The 27,821-nt window shown below is 39.5% G+C and overlaps 1 protein-coding gene across 1 annotated transcript in view; it reads right to left on the bottom strand.

Annotated features, from left to right (window-relative positions):
• Positions 1–27,821, bottom strand: part of LOC139446526 (guanylate cyclase soluble subunit beta-2-like) — a 94,577-nt gene that overhangs the window by 53,054 nt on the left and 13,702 nt on the right. The window contains exons 4-6 of the mRNA XM_071227829.1: positions 18,750–18,823; positions 17,008–17,161; positions 11,121–11,177 (exon numbers count right to left, since the gene is read on the bottom strand). Coding sequence (XP_071083930.1) covers positions 11,121–11,177; positions 17,008–17,161; positions 18,750–18,823 — 285 coding nt within the window. The remainder of the gene's footprint in view (positions 1–11,120; positions 11,178–17,007; positions 17,162–18,749; positions 18,824–27,821) is intronic.

Here is a 27,821-nt window from a genome sequence, read left to right as displayed (position 1 = left end):
CTAACAGGATCGGCTGGTCAGGCCCGCTGACTTGGTTGATGCATGTCATCGTATCCCAACTACTAGGATCGATGCTCATTATTTCAACAAACAAACAAACAAATACGAAAACAAACATCAAGCCTACTGTGATTGGACAATCGCACATATCGATTGTCCAATCAGAGAACTGTTGACAAAATCAACATCCACGACTAGTATACCTCTATACCCTCGTATAAAAGTGATTTACCGCTCTTTGTTGACACGAATATATTTTTGCATCTTTAAACTCCCAACGATGGCCTTTGTTTTTGTGTCGGGGATGAAATCGCGAATGTTTTCTTTATCTGATCGACTAGGTCGTCACCTATCGCAGTCGCTATCTTTGTGAAGCTATACGAGACAGACGAAGTGGCGCCAGGGTCCAACCAAAAAAAGTGGCCTTGGTGTGGCAAGGGTAGAAACTTGGCTTTGATATAGGCTAGCGGACACGCTTGCCTCGGGAAGATGATTGTTATCTGAGGCAATTGATTTGTTGAACAAACGTGAACATCATGCAATTACTATAGTTGTCACGTGCGCTATTATCAGCTGATTAATCAGACTTGCCATCTATCAGAAACACCACAACAAACAACGTACGTGTTCAAGTTAAGAAAAGAACACGTGTGCTAATATCCCAAATAGTTTGTTAACGTTAAATTGCGGGAAAAACAACTGTGCTTCATATTTAGTGGTGGAAATGTTATGTTAAGTAAATACGGGTATAACGAACACGCTTATAACGAAATGACGGATATAACGAACTTACTTTATTGATCCCGAATATTTGCTGTAGTTATGCTGTATATATGCTTATAACGAACTACGGTTATAACGAACTAAAATTAGTAGTCCCTTTGTGTTCGTTATAACCGTAGTTTACTGTATTAATAATAACACCATAATATTTGGTTATTTGTCGGATCAATGTTTTATCATAACAAAATCATTGACAGACCCCATACATGGTAACAGGAGACAGAGTGACATGCCCTAAAAGAGGGGTGATGAAACAACTGAATATACATTGTAACTGTCGGGTGTGATCACAATTTGCGTTCATACAGGCTAAACACCAGATATTTGAAAACAGACTTTGGGATGTTCCAAATGTGAACGAAAGATTGGCCCAAATGAGTTATCGCCTGGTTCTGATCCTGTCGTAGGCGTCGATCTATCACATCCCTGACATGTTCTATGTGGGAAGAAGTCTGGAAAAATAGCCAGCCATGACAGTACACCAATGCAGCCTAAAAGGTTGGTTACAACGCGTGCAACATGTGGGCGGACATTATCCTGCCGCCACGTGCATTTGCACAAAGGGTAGAAAATGATCTCGAACGATGTCGTCCTGGCTGAGTTCGCCGTTCAAATTGCCATCAAGAATGGTTCTCCCATGAATTGTGATTCCAACCCATAACATTACGCTTCCACCTCCAAACTGACGACTCTGAGTAACGCAAGCGTCGATAAAACGTTCCCCTGGACGCCTGTAGACCCTGGCAAGACATTTAGAGCTGTCCAGATGAAACCTCATCTGTGAATAGTGAACTGACCCAATCTTGTATGCTGCACCTCAGATGCTGTCTAAACCAAGCTAAGCTTACCTGACGGTGACACTGGAGCACAACTGGGTTCCCTCAATAGTTGTGTACGGTTTTGACACTAATTGGTCTCAACCCAGGAATTTCCCAAGCTGTTAATGTGGCCAGATTGGTATAAATTCCGTAGATGCACCAACCGTATATGATTGAGGGTCCTGATGGGTGGGTCCCATAAGCAGTAAGCAGTAAAATTTAGGGTATTTTTTCATTAAGCAGTAATTTTTCTTCTTTTTCGAATACAATCGTCGCGAAAAATTCCTAAATCGGCCATGGAGGGACATGGGACTTATAATTCTGCTTTCGTTTCATCCTGACAATTCATATTTTTAAAACCTGGTAAAATCTCAATCGCTTAACATTATAGACTGGTCCCCTGCGTCAGTTGCGCAGCCTGCTTTCTGTGGCGAGGCATTTGGGTCTTGAAGACAGATAGTTTTTGACCATTTTAATCATTTGACGATAAGCAGTAAATTATTTATGTACGTTAAGCAGTTATTTTTTGGTATTTTACGATAAGCATTTACGATAAAAAAAGACTTTGCTCAGATCTGAGAACAAGAGGGGCTATTATAAGAATGGCAGGCTGGTTATTGAGGACATGCCAGCTTCTACTCTGGAAGGTGATGAGCGTCAGTTGTCGGCTCTAGTCGCAGATCGCGACTCAAGTGGAACATCGTCAACTGTGGATCAGGAGCGGGTGCTGCCGTTAAGGTCAAAGTCATGCAAAAGCACATCTTACATTGCAAGGAATAGAGACGATTTAACCATCAAACTGTCCGAGATTGTCTTTTTTCTTTTGTATCTGAACATGACATTGTTGCTTTATATAAAACATAGTCAATAAAAAAAATACTTTATTGACATTTTTCCAGCATATAAACTTTTTTAGTGTACCACAAAAAGGTCCAAGTTCGGGGGGAATACCTTTGGTAAAACATTCACTGGTGAGACGTGTTATTTATTTTCGATACAGATAACATATGCATGGATATTCATTATGCTATTCTGTTGGATAAAAGTATGTTTGGTTTCAGTGCATGGATTTGATTGTTTGTTTGGCCTAGTAAAATCCCCAAATGGCTTATTGTGCACAGTTTCATTTCATTTTATTCATTTCATGTGAGAACTATTTGAGTAGTATAACTGTAAATATATACTCAGGACTCGTTTTCGGTTCAGTTCAATATTACTGGTGAATTTAGAAAATGTAAAGTTTGTAACCTAAACTATATCGAAAATGAATATCACTTTTTGTTAATGTTTCTATGTTATAGCCATCTGAGGCAAAGGTTTTACATCTTTCCAAATATTCTGAAGTTTAATGCACTACTGTCATCGCAAGACCCTATTATCAATATGAATACAGAAAAGTACATGTTTTACGCCAATACTGTAAGAACGAAAATATCCATCTTTGATAATATGCAATTATACTCTTCAAAAAAAAAGGAAACTTGACATAGATGTAAAACCACTTTTTGCCAAATATCTAAAATATTTAGATTTAAATGTGGACCAAATAAGTCAAACAGAAAGATGATGTGTCTAAAATTCGCAAAAACACATGCAAAGCACTTAAACGTAGCATTTGGGGATCAATTTTACAGCTTCATCAAAACGCAACCGCCTGTAAAAAACGTGCAGCACAGGATCCTGCATTTAGGCATGCAGGCCCCCCTGCTGAATGGGTATAAAAATCCACATCAACGGCTGTTCATACAGTCCTTATAACGGCAGTAGAGGCGGTGACAGAATGCCAAGACTGAATGCAGCTCAACGGAACAACGCCATTGGGAGATTACAAGCTGGAGCAACTAAGCAAGAAGTGGCCAGGCACTTTGGCGTATCCAGACAGACGATCTCCGCACTGTGGACCCGATACAACAACACCAACAGAGCTGTCGACAGACCAAGGTCAGGAAGACCAAGGGTGACAACCCAAGCACAAGATCGATACATTCGGCTGCGACACCTCCGAGACCGCACTACCACAGCCACGTCTAAAACCACACAGATCCCTGGGGGTACGCAGAAGAGATCAAACGGTACGCAACAGACTGAGGGAGACTGGACTTTTTGCACGAAGACCTGTTCGACGTCATGTATTGACCCCACGTCATCTGGCGGAACGTCTGCTTTGGTGCCAACAGAGGGTTATAAGATGGGCACGTGCAAGGTGGAGAAATGTACTGTTTACTGACGTGTCCCGTTTCCTTCTCACACGTGCTGATGCGCGCGCACGTGTTTACAGACGTCGGGATGAACGTTAAGCCCCCAAATGTGTGCAGCAGGTTGTCCCATTTGGCGGCGGGAGTGTCATGGTATGGGCCGGAGTTCATCACGGTGGTAGGACGCCTCTCGTGCATGTGGCAGGTGCATTGATAGGTGTGCGTTACAGAAACTTGATCCTACAGCCTTACGTTCTCCCTCACGTCAACGTTCATGGCGGACAGTTCCAGCAGGACAACGCTCGACCGCATATTGCACGTGTTTGTCAGGACTTCTTACAGCGCAACAAAATCCAGATATTACCTTGGCAAGCCCGGTCACCACATTTGTCACCGATTGAGCATCTGCGGGACGAGTTGGCTCGACGCGTTCGCAGAAGGAATCCACCGTCCCAAACACTTCCGGCGCTTCTTGATGCACTTCAGCATGAATGGCAGCACATCCAAACAGCGTGTTATTGACAACTTGATTGTATCTATGGGTCGTCGGTGTCAAGCGGTGATTGATGCACGTGGTGGGCACAACCCATACCGACATTTTCTGTACCCCTGTGACATTTACTGTATCGTGTACGTGTGTCTGTCTAGGTGACACGATTAATGTTTTGAACATTGTGTACATTGATCTTCAAACAGTGTTTCAATTATGGTTTCTGTGTCCTATTTTGAAACAATCGCATTATATTACATTTTGAAAGTCAGTGTCAAGTTTCTTGTTTTGAAGAGTATATATTAAACGGCTTTTTTAAAATAAAAATGCAAAGGAATGTGTTGTTTTTTATACTGTTTGCACCTAAATTGTATTTCGTTTGTACAAAAAGTTCCGTGGCCTACAAGTACCGACTAAGGTGAAGACTAATTAATCGTAATAGGTTCCATCAACTGTGTGCGTTTTCTCAGGAACAACAAAAAGTAGAGCCATTGAACTTGCGTAAGTGCACTACACCTTTCATATTCCAACAACCTCTCAACAACGACAACCTGGTCGTTATTTACAGGTTTTCTTTATGGGTCATAACTGACGATTTTGTTAAATCTTGGTTCAAAGTTGTATCTAGGGACACTATACAATATGACGTTTATTTACGTTACTACCTTGCTTCCATGGAAACGGAAAGGGCATCTGCAGAGCTGATTAATCGATGTTCAGAGATTTCGTTCAATTTTGGAAAATACTATTTAGATACAACGTATTTCAGGACTCAACCTAATAGGTTTTCTTACCATCATGGCAATATAACCGAGGTATCTGATTGGTCGAAATTTAGTTGTTCGATATATTTTTGCACACAAAGCACATTGTATTACAATTCCAACGGTATGGAATCCTCTGATTGGTCGAAATTTGGATAATTAAACCTACAGGTGGACGAAAGACTATTTACCATACTAATAAGTGCTCTTTACGAAAATGGTGTGGATGATAAGCACAACGTACAGTATTGTAACCTCATTCAGAAATCCAAGAATCCACAGTCGCCATTTTGTAATTTACAGGTATCAAACATCTAAATGAGTAAATATCTATTTATGAATTCCTTTCGAAAAAACTCGTGAATATCTTTTCATCAGATTATTAGTTCATTGTAGCCCCGCAACGAAGTTAGGGGTCATAATGGAATCAGCGTGTCAGCCCGTCTGTCGGTCTGTCCGCAGAGAACTACTTTCCGAACATGTTTTTCCAAATGCGAAATCTATTCACAATCCAATACGATTTATTCATAAAATATGTCGCAAGATAGCATTTACAGCTCACCCGGTAAGAAGTTCCATGGTGAGCTTATGTCAGCTACCCCAGAAGATGGTCGCTTCCTAACTGACATGAAGTACTCTCAAGGTCTTATGCCTAATGTTCTTTTTCGCTATTTTCAGTCAACAATGGTATTACTTCAGGATATGCTAAACTGCTATAGAAAAGCTACAGACTTCATATCCGAAAAATATAAACTTTAAGTGGCTATATTTGAGTCAGCACGATACTTGGGAAATCTACGTTTTTTAACCATTATTTCAAGGTTTCACCCATAAAGGATCTTTTTTATATCCGTGCTCGTTTTTTTTATTAACGAAACTGAATTTTTACATACATTTTGAATTATATGCTTTGTACATAATAAAGTGTTTTTTATTATTGGTAAAATAAATTTGATTTTTGTGGCTGTGCCCTCGGAGGATGTTGAAGTAGTGTAAAATTATTGTCCCCCTTGAGAGGCTACACTAATCGAAGTATATTTATTACTACCACGTTTTTAATCGAAGAATAGGTGTTGTTTTAATGTTTGGCTAAATGTGTAAAAAATTGTCGCCACCTGAAGGGATAATGTAAATCCGACTGGGGTCCATGCAGGTTGCAAAAGAACTGTAAGTCCCCATGGCCACTAGTGTGGTGATCTACCTTCAGTTATTGGCGATATTTAGCCCTTTTGTTATAACATATTCGTATATATAGGGATATATTTGTATGGTTATGTGCAAGTTTTAAATAACAATCTGTGATATTCTTGTAATTTTACTGTCCTTTGTTGACAGACTTTTACAGTTTAAATGTATTTTTGTATACCAGTTGATAGTCACGATATGGCTGAAATACTGCCGATTTTAACTTTATATTTTAACTCACTCACTCACTCATATATTCCAGATTACCTCTCTTTTGTTTTATTGTTCAAATCAATCTTTAGATGAGAAGAGAACTTTTCAGTGTTGCGAAAGCCTAAGCAATATGTCAAAATTAAACACGTAGCCTTGATAAAATAGAATATGAGGATAGATACGTTGTTAATACAAAAATCAATCTGCTGTATCAACAATTCAAACCCCCCCAAAAAAATTTACACAACATGTAATAGAGCTTACAACTTTCTTTTCCTACAATACACGTGAAACTGCAGGCGTTTATTTTGGTTAATAGTGTATCATGTTTGCAACAGGATGAGATTCCAATTTTGTGCCATAATTATAGAGGATATGCGACTAAAATAGGTTGCAGTTAAAGTAAGAAGACATTGCCATGTGCTTCTTTGGTCTAGCATAAATGACACTGTATCATTTGGGACTTCATCACACCTTTAGTCACGTGTACAAATGCGTGGTTTGACGTGTGGGATTGAGTGCCATCATCATGGTTCATACATACCTACATGTCGGAAGAGTACAGCTTCCACTGCATTAAAACAGAACCAGTTGAGCTCCAAAATAGGTCTGTGGAGAAGAGGCAGCTGTGACTGGATGTTGGGGTGGGCTCGAATATTTGTAAAAAGATAATTTGTTCCTGATAAATTGAAGAATACGTTTGTCCTCAGGATCTATTCCTTAACTACAAGTGTTCGCTAGACGTGTTTTGTTTGTTTGTTGTTTAACGCCGCACTATTCCAATATTCCAGCTATGACGGCGGTCTGTAAATAATCGAGTCTGGACCAGAAAATCCAGTGATTGACATCATGAGCATCGATCCACGTAATTGGGATACGATGACATGCATCAACCAAGTCAGCGAGCCTGACTACCCGATCCCGTTAGTCGCCTCTTATGACAAAGCATAGTCGCCTTTTACGGCATGGGTTGCTGAAGACCTATTCTACCCCGGATCTTCACGGGTCCATGGTTCATTTCCCATAATAAGTGTAGTTATACAATTAATAGTTCGGCTCTACCTTCCATAGAAAATCATTGCGTGTTCTGGAAGCAGTGACAGAAAACAAATACCTGTCGCTAACGAAAATTACCCCCCTCCCAATATTAAAACTATACATTTTAAAACACTAGCTGTAGGCCACCAGTAACCAAAGCTGGGCTACCTCGCTGCGGATCATGGGGACTTACAGTACCTCGGCTTCCTGCATGATACCCCAGCAGGATTTACGTCACTTTAGCTACTGGTGGTTGTCCTCAATACTAGCCAATATTAAGAATACTCAGCAATGAGTTGGCTGGTTGATGATAGTTACATCGATTATGATAGGATTATTTGTTACACAGGGGGACAATACTAGACATGACCTGCTTTTAAACAGAATAAGCGCAAAACTTGGAGGAACAATGATTTCAAACTTATTTCACGCACACCCATGTCCAAGGCAAAGGTTCAAAATCGTCTGTACACCACCTTAATAACTGATAACTCTGACATTGCAAATAAACTTGGCGAGACTCTAGCCAAATATTCTTCCTCATCAAATTATGTCCCTGAGTTTCAGAGATATCGGAAAAAAACAGAAAAAGAGCGAATTTTGATTCTAATAACTGTGAAGATTACAATGAAGTGTTTTCATTACAGGAGCTTCATACTGCTCTTGGGCAATCTTATAATATAGCAGCGGGTGAAGATAATATCCACAATCAATTACTGGAGCATTTGTCTGCATCACTACCAGCGACACTTTTAGATATAATTGACCACATATGGACGTCAGGGAATGTTCCCAATTCGTGGCATAAAGACCCAGCCTATAAATTGAGTCCCTCAAATTACCGCCCTATATCTTTAACCAGTTGAGTTTGCAAACCATGGAACGAATGTTTAACAATAGATTAGTTTGGTATTTGGAAACCAATAATCTTATTACAAATATTCAATATTCCGGAAATATAGAAGTACAATTGATGATTAGTAGTGTAGAAAGATTATTATAAATGCTTTATAGTATATAAACACGTCGTAACAATTTTCTTCGAACTTGAGAAAGCATACAGTACTACCTGGAAGCATGACATTTTGAAGGATTTACGTGACTTTGGCTTGAGAGGTCGTTTACGTCTTCACATGTCATTTTTTAACTGACAGGCAGTTGCAAGTCCGAGTGGGTTAACACTGTAAGATGATTTTATTTGTCTGTAGCATTATTATACCCCCGGCCAAAAAGGGCAGGGGTATAAAGTCATACCAAGGAATGTCGTCTGTCCGTCCCTCCAAGAACATTATTTGGACAACCTAATGTAGGGAATAGTTTCCATATTGATAGGATGATAGGAGAGGTGCAGTGCAGGGATTGCTTTTGATATGTGTATTTTCTGAAAAGAATATGTTGTGAACTCAGAATGTTTTACTTCAACATTTGTGCGACTTACAACTTTGAAACTACTCCTTGGATTCTTTTCTGATTGTTGGGTATAGTCTTCAGACCAATAGGAGAGGTGCAGTGCGAAGTTTGTTTTCAATATTTGTATTTTCTGAATAAGTACAGCTTTTTTTAATTTTTTCACTTAAAAGTATTTTACTGAAACATTGGCGCGACTTCTTACCAGCAAACTGCTTCATGGATTCTTTTCAAATTTAGGGAACGGTTTCGATACAAACAGAAAAGGTACAGTGCCAAGATTTATTGTGATATGTTATTTTCTGAAAATAATGTGATTTTTTTTAATGTATCGAGCATAGTATATTTATTTACTTCAGCATTTGTGCGACCTATAACTTAAAAACTACTTTATGGATTTTTTTTCAATTGGGGGCACAGTCTACACAACTAGGAAAGGTGAAGTGCAAGGTTTGATTTCGATAAGTGGATTGTCGGTGAAAATATTGCTTTTTTCATGTTTTGAACATAGAAATGTGTTAGGGTCGAAGTCATAGAATAGAGAAGCAGTCTAAAGAAAACTCACAAGTGGTTCCTTGAAAACGGGTTTAAATTTTGTAAATAAAATACAATTGTATACATTTTTGCAGAAAATAGCTGCATAAGGACCCTGAACTATTTTTGTGTGGCTCCTCTAGATTGGGACTCATCTTTGACAGCCATTTAACGTTCATACCACATGTTAAAAACCTTAAATCCCTGACGAGACTCGATTTGTTGCATTTATTTCTTATTCAAATTGAGAAGGGGATCAGACATCCCTCTCACATTTGTACAGGTCACTGAGCCGTTCAAAACTTGATTACGACTCCATCGTCTGTGGTAGAGCATGTAAAAGTAATTTACAAAATCTAGATACCATCCATCATTATCACCTGAGGCTTTGTCCTGAAGTCTTGAGAACTTCTACCATTCATAGTAGGTATGTGGAAGCAGAGGAACTATCCCTGAAATTATCCTCACAATACATCACTAAATTATATTCCAATCAGTCAAATCAAGCTTTTGACTTCGTATTTAATACATTTTACGTAGATGTTTGCAATAAGACAGCATCTCTTATTCCACCACATGGAATAAGAATGAAATCTGCAATTTCTGCTGCCAAAGTTTACCTTCAAGATATAGCTCGCATCAAACCTTTGTCATCACCACCTTGGCAAATGGTAAGGGCAAATGTAGACCTGACCAACTAAGAAATTAGACACAAACCCACTGATGTACAAACAAGAGTACAATCGATTAAGAAACACATCCTCCTTGAGGAACGAAAGAACATCTATGAAACTGGAACTGTAGTAAAGCTCTGACAGAATATCAGACTTGTTGAAGTGGACTGAAAAGCTGAAATCGAGTTGTAGCTATCTTGAGCAGGCTACTGGAGATCTGCAAAGTGACCGCCCTGAGTGAGTGAGTGAGTACGGTTTTACGCCGCTTTTAGCAATATTCCAGCAACATCACGGCGGGGGACACCAGAAATGGGCTTCACACATTGTACCCATGTCGGGAATCGAACCCGGGCCTTCGGCGTGACGAGCGAACGCTTTAACCACTAGGCTACCCGACCGCCCCTGACCGCCCTGAACTGTATGATTCCGACAATAGAATATTCAGACCAGAGACAGAACTCTGTGTATCTCAGTAGCATGATTATAAGTTGATATTTGATAGTATGAGTGGGGTTAACAAATCTGTTGCACTTTTTAATGTTGGAAAAAGAAACGACATTGATTGAATGCCAAAGGAATTGACTGTTAGAAATTGGAATACAAGGCGACTGGGACTGTCACAAATGCAGGCAGCTGGAGTATTACCGGCAGCAAAGGCAATGGGGTGAGTGAGTGAGTATGGTTTTACGCCGCTTTTAGCAATATTTCAGCAATATCACGGCGGGGGACACCAGAAATGGGCTTCACACATTGTACCCATGTCGGGAATCAAACCCGGGTCTTCGGCGTGACGAGCGAACGCTTTAAGCTCTAGGCTACCCGATCGCCCTGCAATGACAATGGCTACATGGTAGTATTTTGGTAGTTATCATGTGGCTGACGATGAAGGAAATCTGTGGTAGTCAGGATTCAGAAATATGGCATATGAGTCAAGTATCACAACGCTAGATACCTTCAAAATGGTGCTTTTAGACTTCGACAGGTGTTTAAAGAAAACGTCAAAGGAAGCCGATACTTACCAACAAAACATTGGACATCAAATCCTCTAAAAATCCTATGTTCACTGTCTGATCAAGCTGCAACAGAGAAGCACTTTAATAATTTGTTGTCTCAGTACAGATCTTAAATACTTCCTAAAGTGACAGCTGACAGGCAGAATTTGACTAAGGAAAAGAAGGGTGCTTGAGCTAAAATGTGAAAAAAATGTTGTGAACCTCACTTACTTGTGAACTTTGCAGAAGTGACCAACACTACCCAGAAGAGTCCAGTTTGGATATGACTGATACAAGAGCTGACAGTTTGCCTGAAACCTCATTGTTTACGAAGAAGAACAGTTCGATATGTGAGGACAGCATTGGTAGGCATTCATGAATGGAGGAGACGACGCGATCAGAGTTAACGGGGCATTTGCAGACCACACCGAAGAACAAAGAGATGAGATCCTCCGATTTGCACTAGTTCACGGGAACAAGTTTAATATTGTGTTTGTTGATGGGGGCTTAGTCTACTTCTCCAAAGATATTCATAGGAGACGTTCATGGTAATAACTAACACATTCTTGACAGCAGTCCATGCTGACTCCAAACTTTCAGCATACCTTACAGGCACAAAGGTAATAGGTCTGACAGGTCTGGAGTGTCTGTTGACGTCGAAGGAGCCGATCCATCTCATCCCACATGTGCTCGATTGGTGAGAGATCAGGGAAGCGAGCCGGCCAGGGGATGACATTCACGTTGTTTAGTTGAAGAGAATCCGAAACAAGTCGAGCAATATGAGGCCGGTCGTTGTCATGTTGAAAGGTCATGCCTGGCCATGACGACCCAAAAACGGTAGAACAACAGGGCCGATGATCTCGTCGCGGTATCCGTGTTCATTGAGATTTCCCGCTACAACTATCCAAAGGGTCCTCTGTCTTGCTGTAATCCATTCACATACCATAACGCTGCCGCCCCCGAACCGATCTTCTTCCATGACACAATGATTGACGTAACGTTCACCTCGAAGTCGGTACACTCGAATCTGTCCATCGCTGTGGCTGAGGTGAAAACGAGACTCGTCAGTGAATAGAATTTGTCCCCACTGCATGGCCGTCAAGCGAAGACGCTGTCTGCTCCACTGTAGACGTGCTTGACGGTGGTTTCCTGTCAAAATGGGACGTCTGGCGGGTCTTCTTGCGACAATCCCTGCACATTTAAGTCGACGACGTACGGTTTGTGATGATATTCGTCGAAGGACAGGGATGCTCTTCGCAGTCACTGTTGCTGGCTGGAACCGACTTCGTAGGTGTGTTGTTAGAATCCAGTTGTCATGTCGATTATTGGTTACGCGTGGCCTGCCCCTCCGAAGATGGTCTCTGACTGCATTCGTCTGTGGCCAACGTTGCCATAAACACCAGATGGTGTTTCTGTGGACGTTAAATTGTCTTGCAACATCACGTTGACTCGATCCTGCTTCAAGCTTACCAATGGCTCATTTTCGGACAGGCGTGGCATTTCGTAATGTTGAATAATTGAGTAATTTTGTTGTTTTTCTGAGTGGTTGTTGTCAGCACGATGCTAAACAATGCATATGGAATCCCGTTAACGCACATGTTTTTATACCTATTCTTGGGTAGTGAAATGGTTGGGGCTTGCATGAAAGTCAACTTTTGCATGGAATACATGCTTTTCTGTAGCAGTTGCGTTTTTGTGACTTGATTCCATACATGTGCTACAATATTGAAAACCAAACTTTACTTGTTTGATAAATACACTAAAATATTTGTGTCACAGGAACTTTTGTTGAGTTTTTATCATACTGTTGGTCACCATGTTTTATTACAATCCATACAGTGATTGCGGCTACAAGGATTAAATAAACAACCTCTGAGTAAACTCATTGCATGGATTGTTCATTTTCATAAAATTATGAGTTAATGAGTCATGTGAGGAAGAGCTGGGCAGACGTGCTAAGCATTGGTATAATAATTTGGGTTTAGCATATAATTTAGTTATCATGATTACTTAAGAAATGAGGGGTAATACCACTCTTCTGAAGCTTGTGGGTTAGAATTTGTCTTCAGCAACCCATGCTTGTCGTTAGAGGCGACTAACGGGATGGGGTGATCAGGCTCGCTCACTTGGTTGATGCATGTCATCGTATCCAAACTGCGTGGATCGATGCTCATGATGAAAATCACTGGATTGTCTGGTCCAGACTCGGTTATTTACAGACCGCCGTAATATGGCTGGAATATTGCCGAGTTCGGCGTTAACCAGCAAGCAAACAAAACTAATGCCCCTCTTCAAGCTGTAACAGTATTTGTAAAATTGAACATTGTGTTTACTTTAAGTGTATAATGTATTTCTCCAATAAATTCTCTTTGACATTCTTATCTCCAGGCGCTTTATGACCAGCTCCCTTATCATGTGAGATTTGAATGGCCATAACCCACTTTGGGGTAGTAATGTCAGCAGTTGGTAATACAAAGAATATATTACCAGATGCGTTTTTCTTAAATAACGATTTATGAATTTTTAATGAATGTTCTCACACATATCTACATCCTGCATTTGACACTTACTTGTCAGTTTAATATTCTTCTAATTTACTAAATGAATCAGAATGGTCACTCCACCTGTAACACCGTCTGATGTTCCACCTCCATCTTAATGGGATGTTACAAAAGCCAAATATGTTTTACATGAATTTGTTTGAACTAGCAAGTAGAAACATGATATTTGTATTGATGGTCCTAACTAACCGATGGATGTATTCCGAAGTCCTCTGCGAATGCTCACACGCGTAAACCAAAGTTTAACACTATTAATGATTGCAGGAAAGAGTCTGAACTTATAGTCTTAACTTGTAATCTAAATAGGTTCAAAATTGTAAATGCTAAATCCCTGCGTAATTTTCAAGAAAACAGATGCTAGTCTTTGTATAAAAATAAGTCTCCAAAATAAGTTCAATTGATGGGCCGCTATTTTGTGGATTATTGTAATATGTTGTGGCAAAAACATGAATGTTATTGGAAGGGCATCTGCTTTTATAATAACCGGTTTTAGGAAACGGATTTAAAGACAAACTATATACATTTTTGTAGAAAATATAAAAAGCACAAAGATCCGGAACTTAAAGTTGTAAAAGAAGCCAAGTTTCAGGGTATTATTTTCGATCACCATTTGACCTTTCCTGTCCCACAGAAAATACTTAAAGATTAAATGCTTGAAGGCACTTGATTTATTGATGGTTGTTTCAAATTCAAAGGAATGGGGGGATCAGAAAACCCTCCACCGATTCTACAGAGAACTGATCCGCTCTAAACGTGATTACGGCTCCATCATTCATTATTTATTGTGAGGCTTGGAAAGGTAATTTGAAAAAAAAATCTCGATTTTGCTCATCACCAAGGCCTAAGGCTTTTCTTGCAGCCTTCAAAAGTTTCGCCGATTCACAGTCTGTATGTGGAGGCCGGTGATCCGTCTCCTAAACAACGTTGCATTACATTATCGTTGCAGTTGATTTCTTAATTGCATTCTACTGAATCCAATCCAGCGTATGACTGTGTTTTTAATCCTCTTTACGAGGAACTCTGCAATAGCAAAACATATCTTATTTCGCCACTTTGAATAAGAATAAAATCTGATATTTCTGCTTCTAGAATAAATCTTGAAAATATAGATTTTGTCTTCTCCACCATGTTAGTAAAGCCAGAGGTTTAGGTAACATTACCTATGCTTTAGAAATCCTAAACAGATCAACTAATGTATCAACAAAAATGTAATCAGTTTAGAAACTTTTACAATACATACAAATCAATATTTACAGATGCATCTAAAGATGGGGACGCCGTAACCAGCACCACTATCATTGGATCCAGGACGATGTCATCAAGATTACCAGATCACTGTTCCATTGTGTACGTCCGAGTCAACGAAGAGCATTAGAACACATTTGTAAACAATCAAATCATAATCATTTTTATATATTTCCAGACTCCCTTTCTTGTTCTTCAGGCTGCTAAAAATCAGTTTTGCAAAAATCCACTTTTGACCTTGCTACTGGCCAACATGACATCGGGTTTGTTGGTTACCCAGGCATGTTAGAATCATAGGTAACACAATGGCTGATGTTGCAGCTAAAGCACCTTTCAGAACATCTGTGAAATCTGATCCTAAACAGCGAATACAAGCCGGTGCTTAGATTTAATGCACAAGAAGTGGGACACCCAAGTGGGTATACATAGATTACATGAAATTAAACAAACTGTCGGTTACAACTTTGGTTGTCAGTCCAGATTTACAGAGGTCATTTTACCACGATGTCGTATTGGCCATAGCCGATATACTGTATTCCTTATGACTAGAGAATCACCGTCCTGCATGACCTGCTTGATTGTGTTGATTAGTCCATCACAAGGGATGAGTATTCAAAACAACACCTTCAAGGGATATTATTAAATAGGTCAGCATTCATATCATTATTTGTTTTTCAAAGGAAAATAAATTCTTTGGTAACTTTTGATTGATTTATGTGTTTTGTGCATTAAAATAAAAAAAATATTTGACAACTGAGATTGATTTAGTGTGAAATGATTGTCCCCTGATGTGGATATGTAAAACAACGTCATTCAAAGTCGTTTTATTACTGCCACTTTCCTTATCATAAAATATGTTATGTGTTTATTTAATGTTCGCCTAAATTAGTCAATACTCACCAACACCTGAAGGGAATATGCAAATCCTTCTGGTGTCCAATGAGGTAACAATTGTACTGCTCCCATAGTCCCTCGTATGGTTATCCACCTTCAGCTACTGGTGACTTTGTTTTGTAATGTACTGAGAGTTATGGTTATGACCTTTTAATGGTCTACTACTAGTTTTATATACGACTTTGTGATATTGTACTTATTTTAGGTTTTAAGATGTTATTTATGTATAATACTTTCCGGTCACGTTATGGCTGAAATATTGCTGAGATGAAATTATAACTTAATCACTTTCGTTTAAAAATCGAGGCTGGTTATTATCTGTCGTGTGTTACATACATGTAGATAACACCCTTCCTACTTAACATTTCCATTCATCACTTGCTTGGTAACGGTGTTGGGATCTACACCGAAACCTCGGACATACATTGTAATAAGGAAGTTGCATATCCATAGAACTATCTCCCTTGTTCAGATCCCTTGATCATACCAACTTCTAAATGCCTCTAAATGAAGTCACTTGAGACTAATGAGGAAATGAAGTCACTTGAGAATTATGAGGAGATGGTTTAATGACTTGATTGATGTTGTCGAGAGTACGGCGCACTACCTGGTGCGAATGACAGTTACCTGTCATTAACCATACAACAAAACAGTTCCAGCGTTCTGAATACCTTTCAACTATACATCCAAGACATTGATTATTTTATTTGCAGCAACTGTTTTTCACGTTAATCTTCCAACAAACATGAACTATTGTGGAAAATATTTGCTCTCACCTTACCTTTTATCATTAATGCAAACGTGGATTATTGTTCATTCAGATATGGTCAATTGTAGTTGTCGCAGTCGAGTGAGTGAGCGAGTAGGGCTTAATGCCTCTGTTTGTAACATAATTTCAATTACATCACATTGCGAGAGAGATTGGGTTGGTTCGGTGTGGCTGTGACATCTGTCCATATAGTCTATATTATTTTATGAGCAACATACTTCCTCAATCTCGTGACACTGCTTAAATTAAAGCGAAAATGAAATGTCCATTATACTGTGAAATCTCAACTGAAGGCAGAATCCATTCTCCGATTACAGCAAATTCAGTAAGCATGTGTTTGAGTCATAATAAAAAGTCTTGGCACCAGGTGTTGGCGAAAAGAAGTTATCCAGCTCTACCTTCGGCCTCCCCTACAAACACACGCAAAGGTAAGACAATCGCTCACCAAAAACAACATGGGAACATACGGCACAACGAAAACGTGGGCCCCGCACCGGACACCACTTTTCTCACCAATGCGCCAAATCAGGAAACGCCCCAACATGTCCACCATAAAACCACTTGAATGCTCCTCTGAGGACATGAATGCTGCAAGACATCTGAAACAAAGACACCGACACATGTTTAGGTCTGACTGAAGAAAAGTTATTTACGAGAGCTACACGACGATTCTATGCCATGGTATAATGGGCAATGCTTGTGACGTATTTCTTACACAATGTCATTTCCACATTTCCCATGAAGTTTAAGTTGAGACCATACGGAAGTTAAATCATCCAGAAACAAAGGAGACAAGAAAGAAGACTGTTGCGACGATATGTGTCCCTAGTGAACGGGATACTCAACTAATGATGCCATGCAAGTTATAGAGGAACGTTGACTTAACACATGCTCTGACATTGCTTTCAAGTGACGTAGTTTTAACATTCGTGGCAAGGATGTCAAAGGCCCTGTACCATTTAATGTAAATCCCAAACGAGAATTTTGAATCTGCAATCCCGTTTCAGAATCGTTGATGAAATCCTTATGCGACTATGCTTATTCTCCAAATAAATAATGCAAAAGCGTACGGGTGTTACGACTATTCAATGCATGGAAGAAAGACAAAAACGATCAGACCATATTGAAAAAATAGGTACAACCTTCCAAGCTAAAACCCAGAGTGCATTAAACAGAAATCTTACGATATTTATTACAAAAGTCATGAATCAGAAGTGCACAGAGGCTCGGGACAATCTTTTCTGTGCATTACATTACTGTAGAATTACATCGCTTGGAGAATTGATCTTCAGCAACTTATGCTTGTCGTAAGAAGGAACTAATGGGATCGGATGGTGCGTGGCATTTGACAGGTACGAGTGCAGTTATCTGTTTCTTACACATCCTGGCATCGCACCATTTTAACCTCGAGACATGTGAAGATACGGGGTAGAATAGGTCTTCAGCAACCCATGCTTGCCGTAAAAGGCGACTATGTTTGTCGTAAGAGGCGACTAACAGGATTAGGCTCGCTGACTTGGTTCATTCATTGGTGTCATCGTATCCCAATTGAGTGGATCGATATTCATGATGTCAATCACTGGACTGTCTGGTCCAGACTCGGTTATTTTCACAGACTGTCTTCATATAGCTTGAATATTGCTGAGTGCGTTAAGCAACAAACACACCAAACAAAACCATTTTAGCATGGAATGCATTTTTAGTCTGTTCTCATGATTGCAGTGGTGCATTAATACGTACCATCCGGCTTACTCTTAACTACTCATACTTAATGTGATTCTTTTCGTTACATCTGGATTATCAAGGTGATGATGATAATGCAAATTAGATAAGGTGAGAGAGTACTCGAAAACTTTAAAGTTTCGTCACAGACATGGGTGAATTCGACTGAATTGCGAGAAACTTCTCAGAGATCAGGGATAATCCTCAGGTCAGAACCATGGAGTAGGCAGCCAGTCACGGACCTCGAATTCGATCGCAGACAAAAGTTTGATACCAGTTATATCAAATGGGTTTCTCATCCGCAGGTGTATAGGAAAAAAATGGTTTCCTCAAAATCACTGCTGCCTGCAATACTGCTTGCACCAGACAAACCAGTGGTCGACAGTGTGAGCAATGATCAATTTCCTGTTTGTCACTGATCCTGAACAATCCACATTGTGTACGAAAATGCCATGATAGACATACCTCAACATCATGCAGACGTACTTCTGTTGAATTTGTCTTAGCTCCAGATTCAAATTGAATGAAAGTCTCTGAGTCTGGACAAAAATAGTTTATGCCTTCATCACGAAATCTCTTGTTCAGGACTGAGTCGTCAGCGCGCTTACTATTCCTGGTGACGTCCCAGGTTCAATTCCCTACATTGGCTCATTAATATGTAATTGCCTATTGTACGTATCAGATTATGATCACAAATCACTGTCAATCACTAGCCCAAACTCGATTTTCACAGACTGTTGTCATATCAATAGCCGGGTAAAAAGAAAGTATGCACTTGAAAGTACATACTTCACTGTGTTCATTTCTGTGTACTGTGACATTGCGACCCCCATGTCCCTTTAGAGGTCATGCGAACGAAACCAGTTGTGAGATGCTCTTTGATATAATGCATGTAATGTCGCCTATGATATCCGGATCAAATACACCATCGAATAAGGATTTCTTGATTGTTTCATTTTTAGCCACCATCAAACATGGGTTTAGATGGAATATTGAGTATGGCAACAAACAAACAAGCACTGAGACAGAAAGCCTGCATTGCATACACTGTCCGGATGTAAGTGGCCATCTAGATGACCAGATATGGTGTGCAAACGTATCCGTGTTTGATTTGCAAATCCAACCAAGATTGCCGACGACTGCAGCACCAATGTAAGATATTACGTTAGGTGTTTACAGCAATCAGCCAGCTTTTACAAGATTCACACTAATCAATTTAGCTCGTCGACTTCCATGGCACAGCGAGATCGAGACCTGCCCGCATCCCAGCCATGATAAATGGATTGATTCAATTATATTGGGAACAAAGGCGGCATCTCTCGTGGCAGGGGAAAGACGTTCGATGTAGACATGGGCATCAATTAGCTAAAAGCTGTAAAATGAAACACCCAGGGGTCAACAGTGATCTGCCGGCCAACCCCACGACGATGTATGACTTAGGGGCAGCTAGAGGTTATGTAATTGTTCAGGAATGTGCGGGGGAAGGAGGGGCGCGGGGGGTGGTGGGGTGGGGGGTGGGGGGGGGGGGGGGGGGTGATGGGGGGGGAGGGGTTGGGTGAGAACTTTCTTAGGTTCCAGACACGGCTGTTGTTACCAGCCAGAGACAGCTCCTCATTCTGACTTTTACTAGATTGGTGGTTTCTATGTCAACAGGAGTTTGGGTATATACCAGTGCTTGGGGCTTGGCTCGGGAGTTGGCATTTCTTCAGCACTTCTTCAGCCCATCACATGTCAGTCTGTATTTTATGGTACAAAGGGAGGGAAAGATAACTGACAGCTTACGCAGAACGATCTCAGGGTTATACAGTTACTCACATGGAACCAGTTAGGTGGTGGGAGCGTGCATCGAAACTTACAAACCGGCTGTCCTAAACTGCACTTGTCTCAGTCCCTGCCCCCGCCCCTGTCAAGTCCCTGTATCTATATTTCTCTCTGCCTCTGTCCCTGTCCCTGTCTCTCTATATGTTCCCGTACCTTTCCCCATCCCTTCCCCTGTCCGTGCCCCCGCCTCTATCTTTGCCCCTGTCCCCGCATCTATCCCTGCCTGTGTCCCTCTCCTTGTGTCTGTCTACGTCTTCTCACCGTGTGACACGTAATCTCTATCATAATCTATGTAACCATCATTGACCAGTATTTTAAGCCCATTTATTGCTGAGCATCTTTTAATATTGGCAAGTATTTTGCACAACCACCAGTTGCTAAATGATGACGTAAATCATGCTGGGGTATCATGCAGGAAGCAGAGGCACCGTCAGTTACCATGATCCTCAGCGAGGTTGCCAAAGCTTGGTTACTGGGGGCCTATAGCCCGTGTTTTAAGATGTACAAATTAAATTGTTACGCCCAAATTTGTTTCATAAAATTTGTTTTTTTAATGTGTCTTTGTATTCCTGACACGTTCGTGTACATATGAACTTGTTCTCGTCGCTATATGGCTGAAATAATGCCAATGCGACGTTAAATTTTATATCTCTGTCCCTGTCCCTGTCCCAGTCTCTGCCGCATACATCCTGCTGGGTTACCATGTAGGTAGCAGAAGTATCGTAAGTCCCCATGGTACCTAGTATGGTGACCTACCTTTGGCTATTGGTGATCTATAGCCCATTTTTATTGTGTATTGTTATGAATTGTTACAAATTTTATTCTGTTATGCTAGTTTTACAATCTACATCTGTGATGGTCTAGTGTTTTTACTGTCCTTTGTCGACAGATTTTAATGTCTCTTATGTATTATTACTGTCCAACTTGATTTAGTCACGATATGGCTGAAATATTGCCGATGTGACTATAAATCTTAACTCACTCACTCACTCTGCCGCATACCCCGGCCATATCTCTGTCCTGTTCCCTTTCTCGGTGTCTCACATCCTTTCACTGTATTTGATGATTCAATATGGAATGAAGAAACGTGTCAGTTATTTGCCATGGAAAAGTAACATTTCCACTTATTCAGTTTGCTGAACCAGAGAAATACAACCTTTACCTGCCAAGAACGTCTTTCCACTTTACAAATACACCAACTTAAATTTTGGACATAAAACACACTCAATTTTGAATTAATTAAACTCGAAGATACAATGGAAACTGAAAATAAGGTTACTGTGTTTGGCGATTACTTTCAAACGATTATGTTCAAGCCTGCCCAACACACAAAAGTGAGATGAAATAGATTTTAACGTCCAAGATTATTGCACTTATGTAGCGACGTGCATGTGCACGTGTGTGTGAACGTGTGTGCGTGTGTATGGATTTTATAGTGATAGCCAATTGAGATACCATGCCGCAGTTTAACATGAATACCCCACTCAGACACAGTATTCTGACTCCAAGCCGACAGGTCCTTGTTTTAGCCCTTTAGGGTAACAATAAGTACCATCGTTTGAAGTCTTTTGGTACGACGCGACCGGGGATTGAACCCATGAATTTCAGGCGGACGCTCTACCACAAGACCACAGAGATGGTCACTTCGTAAGAAAACACTCTACATAATAATGAATTTAACAATGATAATACCCAGTACCCCTTAAGAAACAATGCATTTATCGCGCCATGAAATGTGCCTGTAATAAAAGATGACACTTCGCTTAATATTTATTCATGCAATGGATTGAAGAACAGTCTCCTCCCGTGACATTCAGTCCGTGATTCACCATGACTCGTTATTCTGTGATTAGCCACCTGTCCTAACATCAGCGTAGCACATCATATATCTGTACCATTAGGTAATTGTTCACTTCACAAGCAATACAAGAGGTCAAACTATGCCTGATAAGGGCAGAACAACTATTACATGTCAGTCAGAGACAGACATGTAGCAACAACAATAAAGAAAAATGCACCTGCGTGTCAATTGTAATGAAGTGCCACATTTCAGCTCTAATGCAGTCTGAAACCTCTTGCTGGGCTTTATCTGACAATGATGTATGCCCCGAATGCAAGTATAATCTACAATTGAAAATGTCTCACTTATTCAACCAATTATTTCTACAGATTGGTTCCTGTCACGTCACTGGATAATTTGGCGTGTGTGGTGGTCTGGCTCATTTTGGTCGATATAAGTGTGGAGGAGTTCATGTCATTTATAACTTGAGAGAAGCAGTGGAATGTTATCATGGTCGTTTCAAATGATGAGTCAGAATGTACCATCATCCATAGAAGGTACAGTTGGCCATTCCTTTAAAGTTGTTCAAATAGTTGATTTGTCAATCTGTCAAGAAGGTTAAACAAACATGTGTTTAACTGGGCTGATAGATTCGCTGTAAATGGTTGTAAAATTTGGAATGGTAGGGTAAGAAAGAGGTTTAGTGATATGGATTTAGAATATCTGTGTTACAACAAGCGTTACAGATGAATTTTCTGTTTGTACACAGGTGGAACAATGGCGTATGAATGAATATGTTACCAGTTAATATGTTAAGAAAAGAAGAGGGGCGAAATTGGCTAAATAAATTGAGAATGTACCGATGTTACAAGCAAGTATATGGGACAGAATACAATGTTTCAAATAAGATGCCCAGAAACTATATCTTTTTCGAGAGGATACCGGTCGGTACGAAGGTATACCTGTCCATGATGGAACATGTTTTCACTGTTATCACAGCGTAGTAGACGAGGTCCATGTTTTGTTTCACTGTGTATTATATGACGATACAGGGCAACTCTTTTTAATGAATGTATTGCTAAATCTTAGAATCTTTTAGAAATACCTGATATCGACAAACTTTGTTTAATTTTCAGTGAATCCAGTATGTGTTTTATACTTGCCAAAGACTGCTTTTTAATTATTAATCGTAGAAAGCATATTTTAAGTGGATAACGTTTTAATATATCATATTTATAGCATTTGTGTATTAATCTTATGATAATTTGTATCTCATAATTCCATTCCAATGCTTGACAGATATTTCCTCCCAGCTCAACTCTTTGAAATATTATTATGAAGATTAAAGTCTTTTCCGAAACCATGTGTAGTTTGTAGAGAAAGTGAATATGAATTTGACGCCTTGTAAAACATATGCGTATGGAACTGGCATGACAGGCAAAATATTGATAATCTCAGGCAGCGATGGGTTTCTAAAAGCAACTACATTTTTACATTCTATCTGGACAGTTGAAGCATACAAATTTTAGACTGGTTCGATTATGTGATGTGGGAAATGTCATTTAAATCATTCTTAAACTGTTCGTAAAGTTGTTGTTTCGTTGGCTAATTCTTGTGTTTGTTCAATCGCCTAACACACTCAAGACGTCCTGTACAGCATGGTTTCCACCAAAGAAAAACGTGTTCTCATCATTAATGAATACGTATGGCAATCCCATGTGAATACTACCATGACATTGAAGCATGTTTGGTTCTGATTGGTTAAAAAGAGGTATGCTTTTTCTCATTGATACTTCTTTTAAAGTCAGCCTTTTTCGCACACAAAATGTACGTTTGAAATCGTCCATTGATGTATGGACAGCCTACGCATCAATGGTTATTACAATAGCTGATAATAACCCATTAGGATTGTTTGTTTTCGATATCAGAACAACTGCTTATCAAACATGATGAAATCTATTTCAGAACACACACAATTAAGGAAAACAAAAACAAACCAGTCGTGTAAGACGCCGCGATTCGCTGTGCAGAGTTGCGCCCCTTGGGCACGCATCAACTAAGTCCGCGAACCTGACCGACCCGATCCCGTTAGTCGCCTTTTACGACAAGTATAGGAACCTTTTACGGCAAGCATGGGTTGCTGAAGACCTATTCTACCCCGGATCTTCACGGGTCCGGTGTATATTGAATACCACACGGAGAACAGTATGTGTAACATTGAACATTGTGTTTACTTTTAGTGTATAATGTATTTCTCCAATAAATTCTCTTTGACATTCTTATCTCCAGGCGCTTTATGACCAGCTCCCTTATCATGTGAGATTTGAATGGCCATTACCCACTTTGGGGTAGTAATGTCAGCAGTCGGCAATACAAAGAATATATTACCAGATGCGTTTTTCTTAAATAACGATTTATGAATTTTAATGAAAGTTCTCACACATATCTACATCCTGCAACTGACACTTACTTGTCAGTTGAAGATTCTTCTTATTTACTAAATGATTAAGAATGGTCACTCCATCTGTAACGACATCTGATGTTCCACCTTCATCTTAATGGGTTTTTACTCAAGCCAAATCGGTTTTACATGAATTTGTTTGAACTAGCAAGTAGAAACATGATATTTGTATTGATGATCCTAACTAACCGATGGATGTATTCCGAAGTCCTTTGCGAATGTTCACACACGTAAACCATGGCTTAACGTTATTAATGATTGCAGGAAAGAGGCTGAACAGTAGCCTTCAAATGCCACATAATCTAAATAGGTTCCGAATTTTAAATGCTAAAGTCCTGCGGTAATTTTCAAGAAAACAAATGCTAGTCTTTGCATAAAAATGTCTCCGAAATAAATTCACGTAGACCTTTGTCCAAAGTAGGGCACATGATTCAGAAAATTTAAGGTAAGGAAAGTACATCTGGCATCCAACTTAAAAATGGAGTTCAATTGTTAACTGATAAATATACCTGAAAATACAAACAACAGCAAGAAATGAAAAGATTATGATCAAATATGTTCCATTCATGAGTTCCATAATTAAAAGTCCGTGGTCATGCCCCATGGTATATACTGCTTCAGGGTTTGATAAGATACAAAATCAAATGTTTTACAGCAATTATGTTCAGAAACCTTTTTGATAATATTTGATGAAATCTAGACGTCAGAAGAATTTCCTTCATGGCGACGATCCTACAACTGAACCTACACCGGGACGTAATTCCGCCAATAATTGACCTATTTCATTGACCAGCTGAGTTTGCAACGGAAATGGATTTAAAGACAAACTATATACATTTTTGTAGAAAATATAAAAAGCACAAAGATCCAGAACTTAAAGTTGTAAAAGAAGCCAAGTTTCAGGGTATTATTTTCGATCACCATTTGACCTTTCTTGTCCCACAAAAAATACTTAAAGATTAAATGCTTGAAGGCACTTGATTTATTGATGGTTGTTTCAAATTCAAAGGAATGGGGGGATCAGAAAACCCTCCTCCGATTCTACAGAGAACTGATCCGCTCTAAACGTGATTACGGCTCCATCGTTCATTATTTATTGTGAGGCTTGGAAAGGTAATTTGAAAAAAAAATCTCGATTTTGTTCATCACCAAGGCCTAAGGCTTTTCTTGCAGCCTTCAAAAGTTCGCCGATTCACAGTCTGTATGTGGAGGCCGGTGATCCGTCTCCTAAACAACGTTGCATTACATTATCGTTGCAGTTGATTTCTAAATTGCATTCTACTGAATCCAATCCAGCGTATGACTGTGTTTTTAATCCTCTTTACGAGGAACTCTGCAATAGCAAAACATATCTTATTTCGCCACTTTGAATAAGAATAAAATCTGATATTTATGCTTCTAGAATAAATCTTGAAAATATAGCTTTTATCTTCTCCACCATGGCAGTTAGAAAAGCCAGAGGTTTAGGTAACATTACCTATGCTTTAGAAATCTGAAACAGATCAACTAATTTATCAACAAAAATGTAATCAGTTTAGAAGCTTTTACAATACATACAAATCAATATTTACAGATGCATCTAAAGATGGGGACGCCGTAGCCAGCAACACTATCATTGGATCCAGGACGATGTCATCAAGATTACCAGATTACTATTCCATTTTGTACGTCCGAGTCAACGAAGAGCATTAGAACACATTTGTAAATAATCAAAATATAATCAAGTTATTATATTTCCAGACTCCCTTTCTTGTTCTTCAGGCTGCTAAAAATCAGTTTTGCAAAAATCCACTTTTGACCTTGCTACTGGCCAACATGACATCGGGTTTGTTGGTTACCCAGGCATGTTAGAATCATAGGTAACAAAATGGCTGATGTTGCAGCTAAAGCACCTTTCAGAACATCTGTGGCATCTGATCCTAAACAGCGATTACAAGCTGGTGACGAGATTTAATGCACAAGAAGTGGGACACCCAGGTGGGTATACATAGATTACATGAAATTAAACAAACTGTCGGTTACAACTTTGGTTGTCAGTCCAGATTTACAGAGGTCATTTTACCACGATGTCGTATTGGCCATAGCCGATATACTGTATCCCTTATGACTAGAGAATCACCGTCCTGCATGACCTGCTTGATTGTGTTGATTAGTCCATCACAAGGGATGAGTATTCAAAACAACACCTTCAAGGGATATTATTAAATAGGTCAGCATTCATATCATTATTTGTTTTTCAGAGGAAAATAAATTCTTTGGTAACTTTTGATTGATTTATGTGTTTTGTGTATTAAAATAAAAGATATTTGACAACTGAGATTGATTTAGTGTGAAATGATTGTCCCCTGATGTGGATATGTAAAACAACGTCATTCAAAGTCGTTATATTACTGCCACTTTCCTTATCATATAATATGTTATGTGTTTATTTAATGTTCGCCTAAATTAGTCAATACTCACCAACACCTGAAGGGAATGTGCAAATCCTTCTGGTGTCCAATGAGGTAACAATTGTACTGCCCCCATAGTCCCTCGTATGGTTATCCACCTTCAGCTACTGGTGACTTTGTTTTGTAATGTACTGTGAGTTATGGTTATGACCTTTTAATGGTATACTACTAGTTTTATATACGACTTTGTGATATTGTACGTATTTTAGGTTTTAAGATATTATTTATGTATAATATTTTCCAGTCACGCTACGGCTGAAATATTGCTGAGGTGACTATAAATTTTAACTTAATCACTTTCGTTGAATAATCGAGGCTGATTATTATCTGTCGTGTGTTACATACATGTGGATAACACCCTTCCTACTTAACATTTCCATTCATCACTTGCTTGATAACGGTGTTGGGATCTACACCGAAACCTCGGATATACATTGTAATAACGAAGTTGCATATCCATAGAACTATCTCCTTTGTTCAGATCCTTGATCATACCAACTTCTAAATGCCTCTAAATGAAGTCACTTGAGACTAATGAGGAAATGAAGTCACTTGAGAATAATGAGGAGATAGTTGAATGACTTGATTGATGTTGTCGAGAGTATGACGCACTACCTGGTGCGAAAGACAGTTACCTGTCATTAACCATGCAACAAAACAGTTCCAGCGTTCTGCATACCTTTCAACTATACATCTAAGACATTGATTATTTTATTTGCAGCAACTGTTTTTCAAGTTAATCTTCCAACAAACATGGACAATTGTGGAAAATATTTGCTTTCACCTTACCTTTTATCATTAATGCAAACGTGGATTATTGTTCATTCAGATATGGTCAATTGTAGTTGTCGCAGTCGAGTGAGTGAGCGAGTAGGGCTTAATGACTCTGTTTGTAACATAATTTCACTTACATCACAATGCGAGATCTTGATGAAGGTTTGTGTGTGGGATGGGGGGAGGGGGAGGTTGGTCTGGTTGGGTGTGTTTGTGACATCTGTCCATATAGTCTATCCTATTTTATGAGT

This window comes from Haliotis cracherodii, unplaced genomic scaffold (genome assembly GCF_022045235.1).
Source record: "Haliotis cracherodii isolate W230 unplaced genomic scaffold, xgHalCrac1.p SCAF_6, whole genome shotgun sequence".
Classification (NCBI taxonomy): Eukaryota; Metazoa; Mollusca; class Gastropoda; order Lepetellida; family Haliotidae; genus Haliotis; species Haliotis cracherodii.
The sequence above is the reverse complement of the archived record's forward strand: the minus strand, read 5'-3'. Positions and strand labels throughout refer to the sequence as shown.